Source organism: Balaenoptera ricei, chromosome 4 (assembly GCF_028023285.1).
Source record: "Balaenoptera ricei isolate mBalRic1 chromosome 4, mBalRic1.hap2, whole genome shotgun sequence".
Lineage (NCBI taxonomy): Eukaryota > Metazoa > Chordata > Mammalia > Artiodactyla > Balaenopteridae > Balaenoptera > Balaenoptera ricei.
The window spans coordinates 119,382,787-119,403,247 of NC_082642.1; the positions used below are offsets into that span (position 1 = coordinate 119,382,787).

Here is a 20,461-nt window from a genome sequence, read left to right on the forward strand (position 1 = left end):
AAGGAAAGAGAAGAGTCACAGATAGCTCCTTGGATTTTGGTCTGAGTAACCACATAGGTAGGGGTGTCATTTACTTGGATGGAGAAGACTAGGAAAAAATGGCTTAGGGGTTGATAAAAATAAACCTTGTTTTTGCTATGTTAAATTTGAGGTGCCTATTTTCATGTTTAATGATAATCATTAAGTAGCAGCTAGATTTATAAGTCTGGACCTGAGGGAAAAGCTAGAGACCTAAGATATGAATTTATTATTCATCTACATTTACATTTTATTTAAAGCCATAATAGCCAGTGAAGTATGTGTACGTAGAGAAGAGAAAGGGTATAATATACAATCTAGGGAGTCTGTGTAAATAGAGAAGAAAAAGAACATGAGATCAACTTCTTGGCCAGTCTAACATTTAGGTTGGGGAAAAAAGTCAGCAAACAAGACTGAGAAAGAACAGTTAATCTATCAGAAAGTAAATCAGGAGAGTATGGTTTCCCAGAAATTAAGAGACAAGGAGTTTTGAAGAAGCAAGTAACCATCAACTGTGAAAATACTATTTGACTAAGAGTGAATCATTTGAGAAATGTGAGGAAGTAAAAAGCACTTATCTGATCTTGCAATATGGTAGTTGTTAGCCAGGACGGTATATTTAGCGTGGTAGGAATTTTGGCCTGTCTGGGGTGGGTTCAAGAGAGTGTAGAAGGGCTTCCCTGGTGGCGCAGTGGTTGAGAATCTGCCTGCCAATGCAGGGGACACGGGTTCGAGCCCTGGTCTGGGAAGATCCCACATGCCGTGGAGCAGCTGGGCCCGTGAGCCACAACTACTGAGCCTGCGCGTCTGGAGCCTGTGCTCCGCAGCAAGAGAGGCCCTGATAGTGAGAGGCCCGCGCACCGCAATGAAGAGTGGCCCCCGCTCGCCACAACTAGAGAAAGCCCTCGCACAGAAACGAAGACCCAACACTGCTAAAAATAAATAAATTAATTAATTAAAAAAAAAAAAAAAAAGAGAGTGTAGAAGAGGAAATATATTAAGTACTGGCAACAGTTTAAAAAAGAAGAGGAAGAGACCAATGGGGCAGTAAAGGAAGAGGAGTATGTGATCAAAAAGGGATTTCTAATGTGGAAGAGAATTCAGCCTGTTTGACTGCTGATGGGCATGATTCAGTAGAGAAGAGGAAATCGTGATGCAGGCAGGGGGGTGATTTCAAGACAGAAGTCACTGGGTGGGTGAATAATTGGTGTTGGGAAATGGAGTCATTTCCATTTTCTCAATTAATTAAAAAGTGAGATTATCAGCTAAAGGGAGAAAGCAGGGTTGTTGGAGTTTTGAAGAAAGAGGTGTGATCAAAAAAAGGGAAATTGAATTAATAAGGAAATGTATTAATGGTAGGCTGTTAGGTATGGTTGTAGACCTTGGTATCCAAGGAATCAGTAGTTAGGGTTTTAGGGATTTTAAGATGTATTGGATGATATTTGTCATTTTGCAAAGGCATGAATTTGAGTCACACACCAGAGGAAGAAAGCGTCTCACCTAGGTAGTATATAAACTTCCATAGCAACTCTTTTAAAAAGATTTTTAAAAAACCTAACCAAGAAAAGCAAACATTTTCTTTCATATTACCCCTAAAAAGAAAGTGTAGTGTTGCGATTGAAAGTGAAGCACATATCAAGGAGTCTAAAAGAATGATGGTTCTTACTGAGATAGAAGTTTTAGGTACATTAAAGAGTGAAATGTACATTAAAGAGCGAAAAAAAAAAAACCTAACAAATAAAAGCAAACATTTTTCTTTCATATTACCCCTAAAAAGAAAGCATAGTGTTGAGATTGAAAGTGAAGCACATATCAAGGAGTCTAAAAGAATGATTGTTCTTATTGAGATAGAAGTTTTAGGTACATTAAAGAGTGAAATGTACATTAAAGAGCGAAAAAAAAAAAACCTAACAAATAAAAGCAAACATTTTTCTTTCATATTACCCCTAAAAAGAAAGCATAGTGTTGAGATTGAAAGTGAAGCACATATCAAGGAGTCTAAAAGAATGATGGTTCTTATTGAGATAGAAATTTTAGATACATTAAAGAGTGAAATGTCTAGTTTAGTGATGACGTGGACCAGTGACATGAACAAGCATACCCCACTTCTTGTGGAAACACGGTAAAGTGTGACTGGTATGTTCTATTCAGTGTTTCAACTATTCACATGAGGATATTCTCAGGAAATGTGTGGCTCGACTAAAATGTGATTTGAGAGAAAATCAAGAGCCTAGACAGTCAGTAGATTCACAAACATCTTGGAATGTATCCCTCACTGCATCCAGGATCTACTTCACTTTCTGGCCCTCAGTTTTCATACCCCTCACATTTCCAGTTGTATTATGGGCTTGCAGATTTAGATAATAATCACTAAGTTACTGTTTCATCACCATTCTGAGTAAGTAGAAAAATAATTGTTTTCTTTCTACACTTTTGAATATATTTAAAGATAACAAGCAGCATTTGTTTCCTACTTTAAAAATCACTTTCGAATTTATGTCATGTGATCCTCAAATCAACCCTGTCAATTATTACTATTATTATTATTACTACTATTAATAATAATGAAGTTTAAAGAGATTTGGTGATACGTCTGTGCTTATACAGCTGGGGAAGAGGCAAAAGTAGAACCAGAAACCAAGTTTTCAGATTCCAAAGGTGCCCACTGGTTATTACACTGTGCAGCCTTCCAAAATGATAATGATCTTAAATCCTGCATTTTTTATTAAGCCAAGTCATCCAGTACAAACTCCACCATTACATATTTGAAAACTGAGTCCCAGAAAAATTAAGAGACTTGTTTAAGGACATTCAACTAGTTAATAGGATTACAGCAGGGATTATGTTTCTTGACAGCCATCTCAATGTGTTTTCCATTGTGTTACACTGTCTATAGAAACTTAACTGCAAAACCACCAAATTTGACAGCTGGAAAGGACTCTAGAGATTGAGCTTCAACGCTCTCATTTTATGAAGGAGGAAGTACAGATCCAGAAAATTAAATAGTTTCTGCAAAGTTATATAGTGAGTGTAACAAGAAGTTAGTATGGGACTGTGCCTGCCTCAGGTTTCCACCGAGGTACCGTAAGGAAAAGTATCAGATAGCAGAGAGTGTGGGCAGACATCCCCATCCTCATATGCTGATTTTTAAAGGAAATGGCACAAAAAAAAACCCCGCGACTCTTGCACCCCTCTGCCAGATCAAGGACATACAAATATATCAGAGACAGTGGAAAGGGAAAGAGGTTGGTAAGGAGATTTCTTTGGAGAAAGTTTGTGCTTTGCTTTGAGCCCTCAAACTTAAATTTTGGAGCATGCTAATTTCTAAGCCCAAGACTTAGGTGGTCTTTGAGAGGACCACTTGATATGACACTACCATAGTTGGTCTGCATTGGGTCTGCTTAAACTCTGAGAATTTTCACAGAATATACTACCACTTCTTTTGAATCAGATATCGGTCATTTAAAGTGAAAAAGCCAACATGAGACTTTTAGGTCCTGTCCCACAGTGCCACGGCAAGGGGCAAGAAGACCTCGGCAGCAGAAGAAAGAAGATGCACCGTGGAATGCCCAGTAGCTGAGATTGCGGTGTCGCGCGGCCAGCTGGCACAGAGGTCCATTTCCCCAGGGGTGAGGGCTCCTCAGGGGACAGGAGGCCAGGAAGGAAACTCTGCAGAGCCCAAGAGAAAAGAAGTTGACTTTTATCCTCCTTCAAGGCCAGAGATGACAGTCAACCTGTGATGGCACCCATCCAATAAGAACTATCTAATCGCTTCATTCGCTGCAACTAGTGAGTGAAGGAAAATCTTGACCTGGACAGGTGGAGGGCAGAGCACCCACTTCTTCAGGCTTCAACCTGAAGCAAATCTGAGTTGCAGAAGAGGAGAAGATTTAGTGATCAGAATATTCAATGGATATTTTACATACTGAAATGAGACTGTTTTTTGACTTACAAATATTGTAAGACATTGTGTTATGTAGGAATGAGTGGGAACAAAAGCCCTGTGACTGTCAGAGTTGTCATCGGGGTAGGGAAGGTTCCATCCAGAAGAAGACAGAACTGAAGTTGCATTTTGTTCACAGTCCCTGGGTCAGCATGCTGGCTACAGGAATCGTCGCACAGACTCACCTAGGACTTCCTCCACGGCGCTCAGCTGTCTCCAAATGGAAGATGTGAGAATTGAAAGAAGAACAAATATATTCAGTTTTTATGACTCCTTGTCACAGAAAATTAAGCAAATATTTATATCTTGCGAGTCTTTTAAAAAAAATTTCATTGCATAGCAGATTTTCAGTAATGTGTGGTGAAATGGATGAAATAAAACGCTGCCATCACTGAGAGGAGCGAGATGGGGAGATGAGCAGGAACAGCTGCAGACACTAATGCCCATCAGAAAGGAAGCTAATGACTGGGGCACCAAGGGAAGAAAGACACAAACACTGTGCTGTGTGCCAAGACCGGCCACCAGGCCCATCCCGATTGTGTTTAGGACACCAGCAGTGAAATGTAAATGTGGGTCAGCTGAGTTATTTTACTTAGGCCAAGTTATATACACAATGTGTATCCAGGCTTTCAATCAGGAAAAGAACACATGGAGCTTGCGGGCCTGTTTTTAAGGCCGTGGAACTTGCAATAAATCTTGTTCTTTCCACCTCAGAAGGATCAACAGGGACAGCAGGAGCCCTGCTTTTTTCCCACCACAACTGGCTCTAGCATATGCTCAGAATCATCATCCCTGCCTTGCACTCCGGGAACTGGACTGCAGCCACCAGCGGGGCTTCTTTCAGACTTAGTGTACAGTTACAGCACTTCCGCCAGCCTTGAAGGGCTGGAGGCTTGAAATGAGTGACTCTGAGCAAAGGTCCAAGGTCCAAGTGTCACCAGACTGATCTGTCTCACACACTGGCTGAAGAACCTGGTTATGGACGCAGGCTTTTATTCTTAGGCAAAACCCAGTGTCCTTATAACACAGGCAATATTAATACCACATCCCCTGTGCCATGTCATGGTGTCTCTCAATGATAAAATTGGACAGAAACACATAGAAAAGATATGGCAATGAATCATAAAGAAAGCAACCAACCATACTGTTGGAATTGCATTGAAGGATATTAGAAAGAGAAACTTTTCTTTACACATTTATAAATCAGCCATAGGATGTTTGAAGTTATAAGATCTTAAGTCTGAAGAACGCAGAGGAGACTAAAGAATAGTTAGGTTTCAAATCATTAGTTTTAGACTTTTGTGGAAACTCTCTAATCATATGGATTGTTTTGTGACAGTAATATTTTTGTTTCTTTCCTTGACTGATTTAGCCACCCTGTAACTATATTTGAAGTATGCCTTTAGCTAATCTACCCTCAGGTAGCCAGTGCCCTTACTTGTCACACTGCAAGACATTTCAGGTTTTGTTTTATATATATATATATATATATATTTGTTAAAATATATGTTACCATAAAGCATATGTGATGGAAAAATGTGGAAATCCACAGTGCTATTTAAAAATTTTCTCAATCCCCTGATTTGGTAATTTACAAAGATGGCCACAATTCTCCACCTGTTCCTGTATCCAGGGCCTTCACGATGTGACTTTACAGCATCTATTTCCCCACTTATAAAATCCTAGCTGACTGTGTAACTTGCTTTGGCCAAGAGAATGCAAAGTAAGTCATATTGTGCCTGTTCTCAGTTTGGGCCTCAGAGGCTGTTTCTATCACCTTGACCAATAATATGTAAGTTGGCACACATCTGAGTAAGGCCATTCAAATTTGGTGAGTGCCTGACCCACCAGCTAACTGTAAGTGAGCCAAATGGAGATTAGCTAACTACCCACCTGACACACAGAACTGTGAGCCAAAAAAAAAGTTATTCCTCTAAACCACTGTGTTGTGTGGTTTATTATGTAGCAATAATTAATTGATATATCTTGTTATGTCATTTACGGAGTTCTTTTTTCCCTCCTTTTTCTAAGTCCACATTCTTGGCTAGAGAGCTCTGAGATTGTCTAAAGGCTTCCTGTTGGAAGAGACCACAGCTCATGGTGGGGATTGTCTCTCTGTGTCATTGCTCTGATTCACTATAACTTTGGGAAACCTCTGCCTCATAAATATTACTATTTCCATAAACACAACAGAGAAAGGAAAGAGTAGAAAAGAATCCCTTGTTCTACTACTTTCCAGCTTTAATAATTCTGGCCATGGGGGTTAAGCATATGAGTACACCATCCAACCTAATTTGGGGTCATGGGCCTTGGGGGTAGTAAAGTATCTTTTTTCAACCTTATATTCCACATAGCCCTTAGCCCATTGTATCAACACACAGTAGTGGCTCAAACACAATTACATGAAATTAAACTGAATTCATTTGAACCTATAACTGTAATAAGGGAGGACATAGTACCTTATTCATCTAGCAGTTGCATTCCAGTTTCACACACACTACCCAGCTTTCTGAACAGTCTGAAATGCTTAGGATTGCCTGAGAGATTTGTTCAGAATTGTGCAAGATCCTTCAGCTCTTGTGGAATATTCAATCTAAATTTAGGAAAATCTCTAAAATCCAAGAAAATTATATCTGCAGGTACTCTGAATAGACCCAAATGAACCTGTGGGGGTTCTGGAAGAGTCTGGACTGAGGAAGAAAGCTGTCAGCCACCGTCTAATTTCTTAAGCCCTAAGTGTGTGAATTAAAAAATTTTGGGGTCTAGGCTGTGATCTGAGAACATATTAGTTCCCAGGCCTTATTACATGAACTCAATATCCTAGAGAGTAGACAACTTTTCCAGGCTAGCACATGAGAACTACTCCAAATGTAGGGATATAGTATGGTAATCAGTATCTCTTTTCAGGAAGTAGCCCAGGAGATCCTCCCCTGATGAGACTCCTCTCACCTCATCATTCATCACTGCCCCTTCCATATGCTTCAGCTATCCTGAGCACTTCCTTCTGCTTCCTACTTCTGTGCTTTGTGCATCTTTTTATTCCTCCCTGGACTGTAACTCTCTTATAAAGTTCTCTTGGTCATCACCTTTTTAACTTTTAAAACTCAACTCAAGTGCATCCTCTTCTATAAAATCCTTCCCAACTGCATCCCTCCACACTCTTCTCTAAGTAAGACTTCTGTCATTCATCATGATTTTTTTCTGTGAGTGTGTGTGTATGTGTGTACAGTATTTTATTATTGCTTTTATGGGGCATTTTTGCAAGAGCTTATTACTAGATTTTCACCTCTTTAAAGGCAGAAACCATTATTTATCCATTTTTATATGAAATTTTCATGTTAGTGATTGCTTCATACTGATATTCAATGATCCTGAAACAATGTGTAAATAAATATTATGTTGTCTAACTTTCTGCTTTTTAGAAGAAGTGCCTAGTAAATCATTCTAAACATATGCCTTTTCAAGTTTGGTGGTTTTAAATAAGTATTATTTGATTTTGATTTGTTACTTATCTCTACAGTGGCAGGACAAAATCTCATGAGCGGCAGTATTTTATAATGTCTAAGGGAAATATATTTTCCTTTTTAATCAGAGGTTTGTGCTTTAGGCCAATAATGATACAGAAGATCACTTACATTGCTGATTCATGCTTTATTCACTTGGAATTTTTATTAATGGAGTGAAATTCTATATGTAAGTAATTGTGAGCAATATACAAGCAGTGCATATAATTATGCATACATATAAAACTAATAAGTAGGCATAAATAATACTTTGTCTATGTTATGTAGGAAAAGAACTTACTTTAAAAGCACACTGAACCAGGAAAAAATATTCCATATGTCTTATATCAGCAAGTTACTAAATCACTGTGATCAGATTTAAATTCTCTTCATTTTAGTTTTATTAATATAAAAAATAAGGGCAATAATAAACAATTCTACTCCGCCAGAGACTAAATTGGAACGAGAAAAAATATTAATAGAGTAATCATTTCGATCACTTTAGGAAAATAGCAAGCAGCAATCACAGTATAAATAATATGTTTTAGCTTGAAAATCAATGTGTGATGAATTGAGCTGACATGATGACATTAATACTTCAGGATATCTCAAAGCCTCTCGTGAATACGATCCATGTAACAAAAGCTGATTCATTCTCATTGTTGGCAAACCTGAGTAATGTGTCAGTATCTTAAATAGAGAGTAAAGGAAATGACCCAAATATTTTAGGAATAAAAACCTTTTCAAGAGAAAAAAGAAAAATTCTTGTGCCTGAATTATTTAGTTTGGCTTTCAGCATTGGTCAGATTTCCTGAATAAGTTTTCAACTCCTACTACATTTATATTAATACATGTATCAGCATCTAGGTTTGGCCAAAAGGAGGCACTGGGGATAAAACAGAAGGTAGAAAGATGGGGAGAAGCCATGCTATTCTTTCCCCTCTTTTTCCATCTTCCAGAGGCTTTCTGCAATATCTATACTATCTTGTGGCTCCCTTTGGACCAATTCAGCTGCACCCTTGAAAGTTCCACTACGCACCAGATGGATCAGTGGGTGCGCAATCACCAATGAGAACTTAAATTTTAAAAAAATTAACTGGAATCAGGTGAAAAAATGATTTCTCCCCTTGCCAACCAAGCATGTTCCACTGCTCTTTGAACTGGCAATAATTCTACCTGCATTTGAATTTCCTGTCACAAATTTCAAGATATAAAACCAGTTTACTGCTGGTTTCTTACAAGATAAGGGATATTCTCTCACAATTTCAATCTCTAGGGAATACATCTTTTTATCTCTTCGTAAATTGAGGTGATGGAAACAAACATTCTATCTTTACTATTACAGCAGTACACCCTTGAATTTTAAATATAGCAGTACAAAAAGCAGAAATTATTATCACTCATGGAGAGTTAATATACTTCAGGTGGCCTATGAACCCTACAAAGGAAGAAGAAAGATACTGTCATCAGATTCTTTAGGAGCTTCCGTAACCATGGCTCCATGAAATAAAGAGATTCTTATAAGTATTGAAAAAGGTTAACTTTTGATAGGCTTGACTGTAACAATATAAGAAGTTCAGAAAAAAAAAATTGTTAGATTATTTATGGCTTTTTTCACATACATAGTTAATTGCATATAAATCAGTATAATTGCATTTAAGCAAAATTTAATTGTAATAGCTACTATGTCATTTTGAAGAAGAGCATTTCTTATTTAATTGCTAAGATTCCACAAGCTCTTGAATGTTTTTTAAAAATTTATTTTATTAAAGTATAGTTGGTTTACAATGTTGTGTTAGTTTCTGCTGTACAGCGAAGTGACTCAGTTATACATATATATATATTCTTTTTCAAATTCTTTTCTATTATGGTTTATTATGGGATATTGAATATAGTTCCATGTGCTATACAGTAGGACCTTGTTGTTTATTCATTCTCTATATAATAGTTTGCATCTGCTAATCCCAAACTCCCAATCCATCCTTCCCTGACACTCCCCTTTGTCATCCACAAGTCTGTTCTCTATGTCTGCAAGTCTGTTTTTCTGTTTCATAGGTAAGTTCATTTGTGTCATATTTTAGATTCCACATATAAGTGATATCATATGGTATTTGTTGTTCTCTTTCTGACTTATTTCACTCAGTATGACAGTCTCTAGGTCCATCCATGTTGCTGCAAATAGCATTATTTCATTCTTTTTTATGGCTAAGAAATATTCCATTATATATATGTACCACATCTTCTTTATCATTCCTCTGTTGATGGACATTTAGATTGCTTCCATGTTTTGGCTATTGTAAATAGTGCTGCAGTGAACATTGGGGTGCATATATCTTTTTGAATTATGGTTTTCTCCTGACATATGCCCAGGCGTGGGACTGCTGGATCATATGGCAACTCTATTTTTAGTTTTCTGAGGAACCTCTATACTATTTTCCATAGTGGCTGCACCAATTTACTGAATGTTGTCCTATTAAATATATACAAAGGATACTCAACCCCACTTAGACATTTTGTCATGTGATGATTTTCTTGTGAAATTAAGGACCATTTCAACAGTGCAAATTTTCATAATCCCTGTAGGTATTTTCTCTTCTGTGTTTGTGGGAGATCCGGTAGTCTTCAGGCACTCTTCTCTCTCAGAATGGCACTTTTCAGAAGATGATAATTGTACTCCAGAGCTGTTGACCATTACATATTTTCTGTTGACACTTAATCTGAAGCACAGAAATACTAGTAATTATCAGAGGATCACCTCAAATTCAGTGGCCCTAAATACTTATCAATCAATCAACGAAAGGAGATATTATTCATGATGTGTTTCCTGATGCCTGTCATGGGTCTTATCTCTAAACCTGCACTGCTCTTTACAGTTGCCACTAGGCACATGTGGCTGTTGAGCACTTGAAATGTGGCAAGTCCAAAGTGAAGTGCACTGCAGGTATTACATACACACCAGATTTCAAAACCTTAGTACCGAAAAATGTAAAACAGCTCATCAACCGTTTTTATGTTGATTACATGTTGAAATGACAATATTTTGGATATGTTAGGTTAAATAAAATATATTAAAATTACTTTCACCTAATTTTTTAACATAGATACTATAAAATTAAAAATTACCCATGTCACTCACATTTGTAGCTCACATTATATTTCTATTGATATTACAATTCTAGAAAAGATGCCTGTGAGTCTCAGACACCTTCTAAAATGAAATAACTATTTGGGGTCTTTTGTGTTTCCATACAAATTGTGAGATTTTTTGTTCTAGTTCTGTGAAAAATGCCAGTGGTAGTTTGATAGGGGTTGCATTGAATCTGTAGATTGCTTTGGGTAGTAGAGTCATTTTCACAATGTTGATTCTTCCAATCCAAGAACATGGTATATCTCTCCATCTGTTGGTATCATCTTTAATTTCTTTCATCAGTGTCTTATAATTTTCTGTATACAGGTCTTTTGTCTCCTTAGGTAGGTTTATTCCTAGATATTTTATTCTTTTTGTTGCAATGGTTAATGGGAGTGTTTTCTTAATTTCACTTTCAGATTTTTCATCATTAGTGTATAGGAATGCAAGAGATTTCTGTACATTAATTTTGTATCCTGCTACTTTACCAAATTCACTGATTAGCTCTAGTAGTTTTCAGGTAGCATCTTTAGGATTCTCTATTTATAGAATCATGTCATCTGCAAACAGTGACAGCTTTACTTCTTATTTTCTGATTTGGATTCCTTTATTTCCTTTTCTTCTCTGATTGCTGTGGCTAAAACTTCCAAAACTATGTTGAATAATAGTGTTGAGAGTGGGCAACCTTGTCTTGTTCCTGATCTTAGTGGAAATGGTTTCAGTTTTTCACCATTGAGGATGACGTTGGCTGTGGGTTTCTCATATATGGCCTTTATTATGTTGAGGAAACTTCCCTCTCTGCCTACTTTCTGGAGGGTTTTTATCATAAATGGGTGTTGAATTTTGTCGAAAGCTTTCTCTGCATCTATTGAGATGATCATATGGTTTTTCTCCTTCAATTTTTTAATATGGTGTATCACATTGATTGATTTGCGTATATTGAAGAATCCTTGCATTCCTGGGATAAACCCCACTTGATCATGGTGTATGATCCTTTTAATGTGCTGTTGGATTCTGTTTGCTAGTATTTTGTTGAGGATTTTTGCATCTATGTTCATCAGTGATATTGGAGCTGGAGGAATCAGGCTCCCTGACTTTAGACTATACTACAAAGCTACAGTAATCAAGACAGTATGGTATTGGCACAAAAACAGAAATATAGATCAATGGAACAGGATAGAAAGCCCAGAGATAAACCCATGCACATATGGTCACCTTATCTTTGATAAAGGAGGCAAGAATATACAGTGGAGAAAAGACAGCCTCTTCAGTAAATGATGCTGGGAAAACTAGACAGCTACATGTAAAAGAATGAAATTAGAACACTCCCTAACACCATAAACAAAAATAAACTTAAAATGGATTAAAGATCTAAATGTAAGGTCAGACACTATTAAACTCTTAAAGGAAAACATTGGCAGAATACTCCATGACATAAATCACAGCAATATCCTTTTTGACCCACCTCCTAGAGAAATGGAAATAAAAACAAAAATAAGCAAATGGGATTTAATGAAACTTAAAAGCTTTTGCACAGCAAAGGAAACCATAAACAAGATGAAAAGACAACCCTTAGAATGGGAGAAAATATTTCCAAATGAAACAACTGACAAAGTATTAATCTCCAAAATTTAAAAGCAGCTCATGCAGCTCAATATCAAAAAAACAAACAGCCCAATCCAAAAATGGCCAGAAGACCTAAAGAGACATTTCTCCAAAGAAGATATACAGATTGCCAACAAACACATGAAAGAATGCTCAATATCATTAATCATTATAGGAATGCAACTCAAGACTACAATGAGATATCATCTCACACCGGTCAGAATGGTCATCATCAAAAAATCTACAAACAATAAATGCTGGAGAGGGTGTGGAGAAAAGCGAACCCTCTTGCACTGTTGGTGGGAATGTAAATTGATACAGCCACTATGGAGAACAGTATGGAGGTTCCTTAAAAAACTAAAAATAGAACTACCATATGACCCAGCAATCCCACTACTGGGCATAAACCCTGAGAAAACCATAATTCAAAAAGAGTCATGTACCACAATGTTCATTGCAGCTCTATTTACAATAGCCAGGACATGGAAGCAACCTAAGTGTCCATCGACAGATGAATGGATAAAGAAGATGTGGGACATATATACAATGGAATACTACTTAGCCATAAAAAGAAACGAAATTGAGTTATTTGTAGTGAGGTGGATGGACCTAGAGTCTGTCATACAGAGTGAAGTAAGTCAGAAAGAGAAAAACAAATACCGTATGCTAACACATATATATGGAATCTAAGAAAAAAAAAAAAAGGTCATGAAGAACCTAGAGGCAAGATGGGAATAAAGACGCAGAACTACTAGAGAATGGACTTGAGGATATGGGGAGGGGGAAGGGTAAGCTCGACAAAGTGAGAGAGTGACATGGACATATATACACTACCAAATGTAAAATGGATAGCTAGTGGGAAGCAGTCACATAGCACAGGGAGACCAGCTCGGTGCTTTGTGACCACCTAGAGGGGTGGGATAAGGAGGGTGTGAGGGAGGGAGATGCAAGAGGGAAGTGATATGGGGATATATGTATATGTATAGCTGCTTCACTTTGTTATACAGCAGAAACTAACACACCATTGTAAAGCAATTATACTCTAATAAAGATGTTAAAATAAATAAATAAATAAAATGAAATAACAGTATACATACACAGTGAGTTCACATTCCCATTAATCCTGTCCATGGTTTACAGGTTAAGAATTCATGCTCCATATAATTTATAATCTACTTTTGAATCAAATAAAAACCAAATCCTATACTTGCATTTTGCTCTCCTAACTCAGCCCCCCATATTTGCTCTTCTGAACTGCATTTGGATTACAGTAGACAGGGGTTTTGAAATGATATCAGAAATATTCTAAGTTCCTTATTGTATTTACCAAGGGTGTTGTTAGGATGTTGTTCATTGCATCATGAGGTTCCAGAGACATCCCTCATTTCATATTACAGATGCATTCCTGAGAAGTTATTGGCAAATAACCTTGTAACTTTTAAGTATGTTCTCACTTGACAAACTAATATTTAAAGGTAACTGTTAATAAATCCTTCAGTAAATTAAATGAGAAAATTAATTACTTTGTTGCTCACTATTTGACCAAGACTTTCATTTAACCTCCAGAAAAATAGTTCCCAAATATCTCAAATACAACATGCCACTTAAAAAAAGTAAACCTTGATTCATGCCTCATCTAAATTCCTTTGTGATGACTAATAGCTTCTACAACTCTGTGGCAGCAAGAATGCTGAAACAAAGTCCTCAGGTTTCATTGGTTTCCATTTCTTCATCCATAGAAGTAGCAGCCTGTACTCAATGATCTTTGAAGTTCCTCTTACCTCTCATTGTCTTTGACGTTTTCTTCTGAATCCAGATGTTTAATAAATTGAGTATCCTTAAAGCAGAATACATAATAGTTGGTATTGTTTGTGATTCAAGACTAGATTATACTCCTAAGTATTGTTTCTCTGCTGCATTAAAATAATTATGTAATCCTCTTCATATTTGAGTGTTTGGTTTTAAATTTTATTTATTTTGAACACTGACACTTGCAAAATGTCTGTAGAGTTAGCAGACTATACTTAAGGCTTAAAAGTAAGGAATCTGAAGCAATTGGTGATAAAAACTTTCCTTTTCTTCCACTTCTATTTTTGTTATTTATTGTTGTCTTTTTTCTCTCTCTTCCCATTATCAATTCTGAATCTCTCCAAGGAATTTATTTGAAGTTTTAGAGCTGCAGAACCAGCTAATCACTATTCTAGAGTATTCACTGCTTGCAAAGGAAGAGTGATTAAAAATCCTTTTTAATAGTTAATCATTATAAAACATTGTACTTTAAAGCTTTAAAAAATTCTCTATTAGAAAAAATACAGCCAGAGCTGAGTTCTCCACAATAGAGTGAAGGCAACACACCAGTAAGTAGTAGTATCTTTTGTTTGTCTCAAATCATGAAGCCTCATTTGACCTAATTGATATGTGTAGTAACTTCTGGAATTGCTGGAGTGGTGGTAGTAGTGATGGTGCTGATGAAAATGGTGGTAACAGTTCCTCTAGGTTCACAAGTACCTTGAAGTTTACCTGGCTATGGTGAGACTGTCCCTGAAAGCCTTGTGGACTGTGGATTTCACCGTAAATTTGCATGCAGGATACAGGGACAATGATTGCTTTTTAATGGAAAGCATGCCTGTGAGGACTTCCCAGAGCCAATGATGAAACATGAGTACATTCTTTTACATTTGACATTTTAAGAAATAAATTATTCTTAAAGTCTGGCAGGTGTTTTTTTTTTTTTTTTCCCCCCAGATTTTTTGTTTGTTAATTGGGGAAAGTGAATTTAGCATAAAAAGCTTTTCAAGAGTATTTGAGAGTTTATAGTTGTGGGTGAAACTAGTCTGATTGTTAATGCTAAGAGGAGAAGAATATACAACTTCAGAATCAAGGAAGCATTGACCATTAGTTGTGGTGTGCCACGAGGAGCCATCGCAAAACTATACCCGCATCCTGCCCTTTACCAAGAAGTCCCATTTTAAATATAAGTCATATTAGCAATGCACTTCAACCTGTCCTCTAATCTGAAAGGAACTTCCAATACTGATAAGACTGAGGCAAAACATTTGTACCTCTACATAGTCAACAGATCCGTGAAATTGCACTGCTCTAGTGATTAAAGAGGAAAAGCAACATTTGCCTGCTTTCAGACCTGAACAGGCAATATAGAAACATCAGTCTGTGGTCTCACTTGTCAGTTCCAGCACATTGAAAGTGGCCTCACTTGCATGTTTGAGAAATCAAGTCACGCTGCCTTTACTGATATTCATTGGCAAAAGATATGGTGAATGGCCTGGGGATTCAATATAGTTTTGCATCAATTATTGCATAAATCATACAGCTGTTACAAATTGCTTTCCTGCCAGGGAAGAAAGTAAAAATTAGCTAGGGAAAGAAAAAAAAAAAAAGAAGAAGAAAACAGTGTTGTGTAGCATTGTGTTCCAGTGATGACTTCTGAAATGTATTTGTTTCAAAGAGCTTTTGAAACTACAGCAACATGATTTTTTTCTTAGAAATACTGAAGATAGTGATCTAAAAACAGTTTTCAAAATGTGGTTCCCTGATCTCTCTTTCCTCCCAAATTGTTTCTTAGATAGAGCTTTCTGGTTTGGGGAAGGGGAACACTGGAATATGTCAACTATTGTTATAAAGAACAATTCTTGTCATAACTAATAGGTCGAATTGAGACAGGATGGAATTATTCTCTCCTGAGTCTGTCCATGCTGAAACTAATCTCTGTGATTGAAGTGGATTGAAGAGGTAAGAAGTGTAGTATATGAAAATGGCAAACAGTCTATATATTACGCCTTTAAGGAATGCTCAGGTATTCTTTCTTCCAATGAATTCTATCCCACTCCTAAGATTTCAGAATTTATAAGGGGACATTCTTTTTCCCATTTGGGGGAGTTAGCAATACAGTGAGCTCAGAAGATTTTATTGGCATTAATTCATAGCTGTCTGTATTATACCAAAAAAATAAATCATGCTTTAAAAAATATAACTGATTTACAATCAAATTGATAACTGTCAGCCACAACAGTTGAATGTTAAAATATTTAAAAATAATGTGGGCATCTGCAGTGTCACCATAGAGGTGGTTTCATCTTCATTGAGGTCAAAGATTTTTGTCTACCACTTTACTCATAAGAAAGACTTTTCAGGTAAATATAAGGTAGAATCAATTGGATTTTAAGTATCCATTTCACAATCTTAGGTTTTCAAAGTAAACATGCATTGTAAATATACATTCACTTGCTTGGAATATTTTAGCATATGGTCCAGATATTCTATTACAGAACTTTCTATAATAAATAATTTGTAACAATGGATATGCATGTAAATAACGAAGGAGAGGAGGTAGTACAATTGTGTGATGTTATACCAAAGTCTGTGCTAAAATGATTTAAATAAGGGAAAAAACAAGACACACATGTATGAAAAATAAATTACTTGTTCTTAATCTAAGGCCAATTATCTAGACTGCAATAGAAACACATATTTCACATTTAAAACATTGATACAGCTTTTATAATATTTCTCATTATCTTTTAAACTAGGAGGGGTCCTTGAACTTAAGATGTGGTCATCAAAATCAGAGTAATGCAATCAAAATTGAATTTTGAAAATCTAAAAGAACAAAAAAAATCATACTTAACATTTAATAATCAAGCTCAAAATTATATTTAGAAGCAAAAGATTGTTAGACTTCCAGAAATACAATTAGTTTTCCAATAAAAATCTTTAAAAAGCTTTAGTACAGGAATTACTAAAATTAGTATGAATGATCAAAAAATCATATTTTTTGTGAGAGAATCATTTTGATACACTGCATAACCATAATTATGTATAGACACAGTATGTTTAATTATGAAAATAATGATTCCCTTTTTGTGTCATCCAGACATTATATCCACTATCCACCTCTGTCAGTTTACTCAGTGTTCACAACTGGTGCCACGTTCCCGTTTTCTTGTTATACTTATTTCATTTTGGGGTCTATAGTCATTCCAGAGGCTAAACTCACATTGATATGCTGGTTGGAAGAAATGTTTCAGACTCTCCCTTATGATTATATTGTATTGTACTGTGGTGAAAATAAAATAGATTTGCCTTATTTTGATCATCTAAAGCTCCTCTGTCCAATTTGGTAGCCTTTAGCCACATGTGGCTATTTAAGTTTAAATTAATTAAAATAAAATCAAGAGTTTGGTTTCCTTAGTTATACTAGCTACATTTGAAGTGCTCAATAGCCAGCCACATGTAGTTAGTGGCTAACATATTGGACAATGTAGAACATTTCTATCTTTCAAAAATTTCTTTTGGAGAGCACTGATAAAGTGGATCTATTGGCAAGCTCTTTTGGACATGACTAATATTGATAGAATGTTACAGTATTTTTATATATACAGAAAAGTATAATGACCTTACCTCTCCATAGAAACTCACTAATAAGAAACCAGGAAGGCCCAAACATGAAAGGTACAGCAATAAACTAGAATTGCCTTATACCTGGAGACTAATGAATTTCTCTTTTACCTTCATTGTCTTGACTTTCTAGTATCTTCCCTCCTTCCTCCACAACTATTTAATAACCCAAGTTTATGTTATTTGGCCACTTACTTTTTTCTGTACTTTTAAACAAATAGAATGATTAAAAGTACATCTCTACTAGGGATTCTCTGAATTCCTTTTCTGACTCACCATTTAGGCTGACCGTGGACAACACTGACTTCCCAACAGAAAACAAAGTTTACACGCTATCGGATGGTTGGAATTCGGATGGCACATATACAGTCTATACTTACTTTTCATTCTTTAATACATTAAGTTTATTAACATATCAATTTATTATCTACCACTGTGTTTCAAAAACTGTTCTGGACACTAAGGAAACTAGGTCACAAAAGAAAAATTCCTGTCTTCATAGAACTTACATTTACTGCGTAGGTGTCTGGGTGTGGGAGGCTGGAGCTTACATTGGAGTGGAGTGAACATCAACTCACAGATTCCCTTCTGAACTACAGCCTTAAATGGTAAAATAAAAAATTCTGATGCAACTTTATATTACTCCTGCATTTTACATAAAAAGGCAATAAAGTAATTCATTAAAATGGTAAAAAGAAGCATATAGGTTTATCATAAACATTTTTTTCTTTTTTTTTTTGGCTGCACTACATGGCATGTGGGATCTTAGTTCCCCGACCAGGGATTGAACCCATACCCCCTGCATTGGAAGCACAGAGTTTTAACCACTGGACCACCAGGGAAGTACCTGATAAACATTTTAAAATCAAAATGTACATTTATTTTCATTCATAAATAATAATAATAATAAATAATAAATACAAATACTAAATTTAAATTCAAGGCCAATAGGCATGGAAAAGAAAACATGTATATACGTTTATTTATATATATACATTTATACATAAGAATACTTTAACATATCTTTTTCCAAGGATATGAAGCTGTTCAATGTATTTTGTTTAATTATTCTTCAAAGTTCTAAAATTGCAGCATTATAAAGCTTACCACAAAAACATTCTAATAAGCCTCATTAATTCATTCATCCATTCTCACGTTTACTGGGCATCTCCTGTATGCCAATGTTGAGGAAGAGTTTTCTCATTTTATGTTCAATGATAACATCTAGACAGATCTAATATTATTTAAAATTAAGTAATCTAAATAAGACATTAGAAGAAAAAAAGGTCCCTATTTTGATTTGCTCCTTTACATTTTTGTTTTTGAAATAACAAAATGTCAAAGTTTTCTTTCTTTTGATGAAATAAGTCCAGATTTTAGCTTTCTGTTATCATCAAGCATACTTGCCTTTAACACTTTAAGTTTTTGGAACCCTTGCAGCAATTGAGGTTTATTGTATTAATTGCCATCTCTGTCATTACTAGACTTTCTTGCTACATTCCATTTGGATCACAAAACACTTCTTACTCTGCCCCTCCCTATTCTCCTTCCCCCCATAATTTACCATCATCTCTTAGGTTCCAATCAGTTGCTGAATTACAGCAGGATTATCTTCCTTGTACACCCTTTCAGTGCATAATGTCCCAACTTAGAAAACGACTTCTTTCACGTAGTGTTTAATACTAAGATTATCATAAAATTGTTCTCCTTCAGCTTTTTTTTTGTTTGTTTGTTTCTTTAGTTTGAAGTTTTAATGTCAAAATAAGGTCTTAAAATAATCCTTTCACAAAAATAAGGCAGCTTTATGCTGTGAAAACATTAGCTCTTTGTCAAAGGTTATGTTCTTCTATCCTCATCTGCTGTCACCACCTGTCAGTATCTTCTTTAAAGATCAGTTTTTTCTTCGTAGCGACACCTACATGCGGCTCGTTGGCTGTCCAGGTACGGCTTACAGCCTAAATGTATAACGCTGTCAAACAAGAGCTCCACGGTGGTTTCACATGCCTGCACATGCTGAGCTAGCCCTAGTGTTTTCTGCACATCTCGGCAAATCTTGGAGAGGCAATACTGAAACTCCTCATCACAGTCGTTTTTGCTTTTGCCGCAGGTCTCATAGCACCTGTCGTGTTGGTTGCAGCACTTTGTCAAGGAAGGGATGCCAATGTTAAGATGAACACCGAACAGTGGGGAGCCACATCCATTCGGCGGGGAGGGTTTATATCCGTAACGTGGAACAGGCTTAGATCCGTCATTGCACTTATACTGGCAGAGCCCGTCCTCGCCTCCCAGGAGGTCCAAGGCGGCGTTCAGGTACGTGTCTATCTTGTGAACGCCGTTCCGGATGGTCTTCAGGGTGGCTCTCCAGTCGGTGGTCTGGGCCTGCTCCTGGCACCTGAAAGCGGCGGTCAGGAGGAGAAGAAGGACGGCGAGCACGGGCCGCAGGAGCAGGGCCATCCGCGCAGCGCCGGGCCGTGCTAGGCCGCACGGGTCCCCGGAGCCGCGCCCTAGGCAGCGTCCCTCGGGTCGCCCTAGGCAGCGGCGCGGGCCCTGGGCTTGGCGACGGCGGCCAGCTCCATGCCCACGCCTCCTGCCCGGCTGGGAGGCGGGCCCTCACCGCCTGCAACCTTTTTTTTTTTTTTTTTTTTTTAATTTATTTTTTTTTGGCTGCGTTGGGTCTTCCCTGCTGCGCGTGTGCTGTCTCTAGTTGCGGCGAGCGGGGGCCACTCTTCACTGCCATGCGCGGGCTTCTCATTGTGGTGGACTCTCCAGTTGCGGAGCGTGGGCTGTAGTCAGGCGAGCTTCAGTAGTTGTGGCTTGCGGGCTCTAGAGCACAGGCTCAGTAATTGTGGT

At 37.0% G+C, this 20,461-nt stretch overlaps 1 protein-coding gene across 1 annotated transcript; it reads right to left on the minus strand.

Moving 5' to 3' along the window:
• Positions 1-19,345: 19,345 nt before the first annotated feature.
• Positions 19,346-20,161, minus strand: LOC132365487 (group XIIA secretory phospholipase A2-like). The gene has a single exon (XM_059922208.1). The coding sequence runs from the start codon at positions 20,063-20,065 to the stop codon at positions 19,496-19,498; it is 570 nt and encodes a 189-aa protein (XP_059778191.1). The 5' UTR covers positions 20,066-20,161; the 3' UTR covers positions 19,346-19,495.
• Positions 20,162-20,461: the final 300 nt, after the last annotated feature.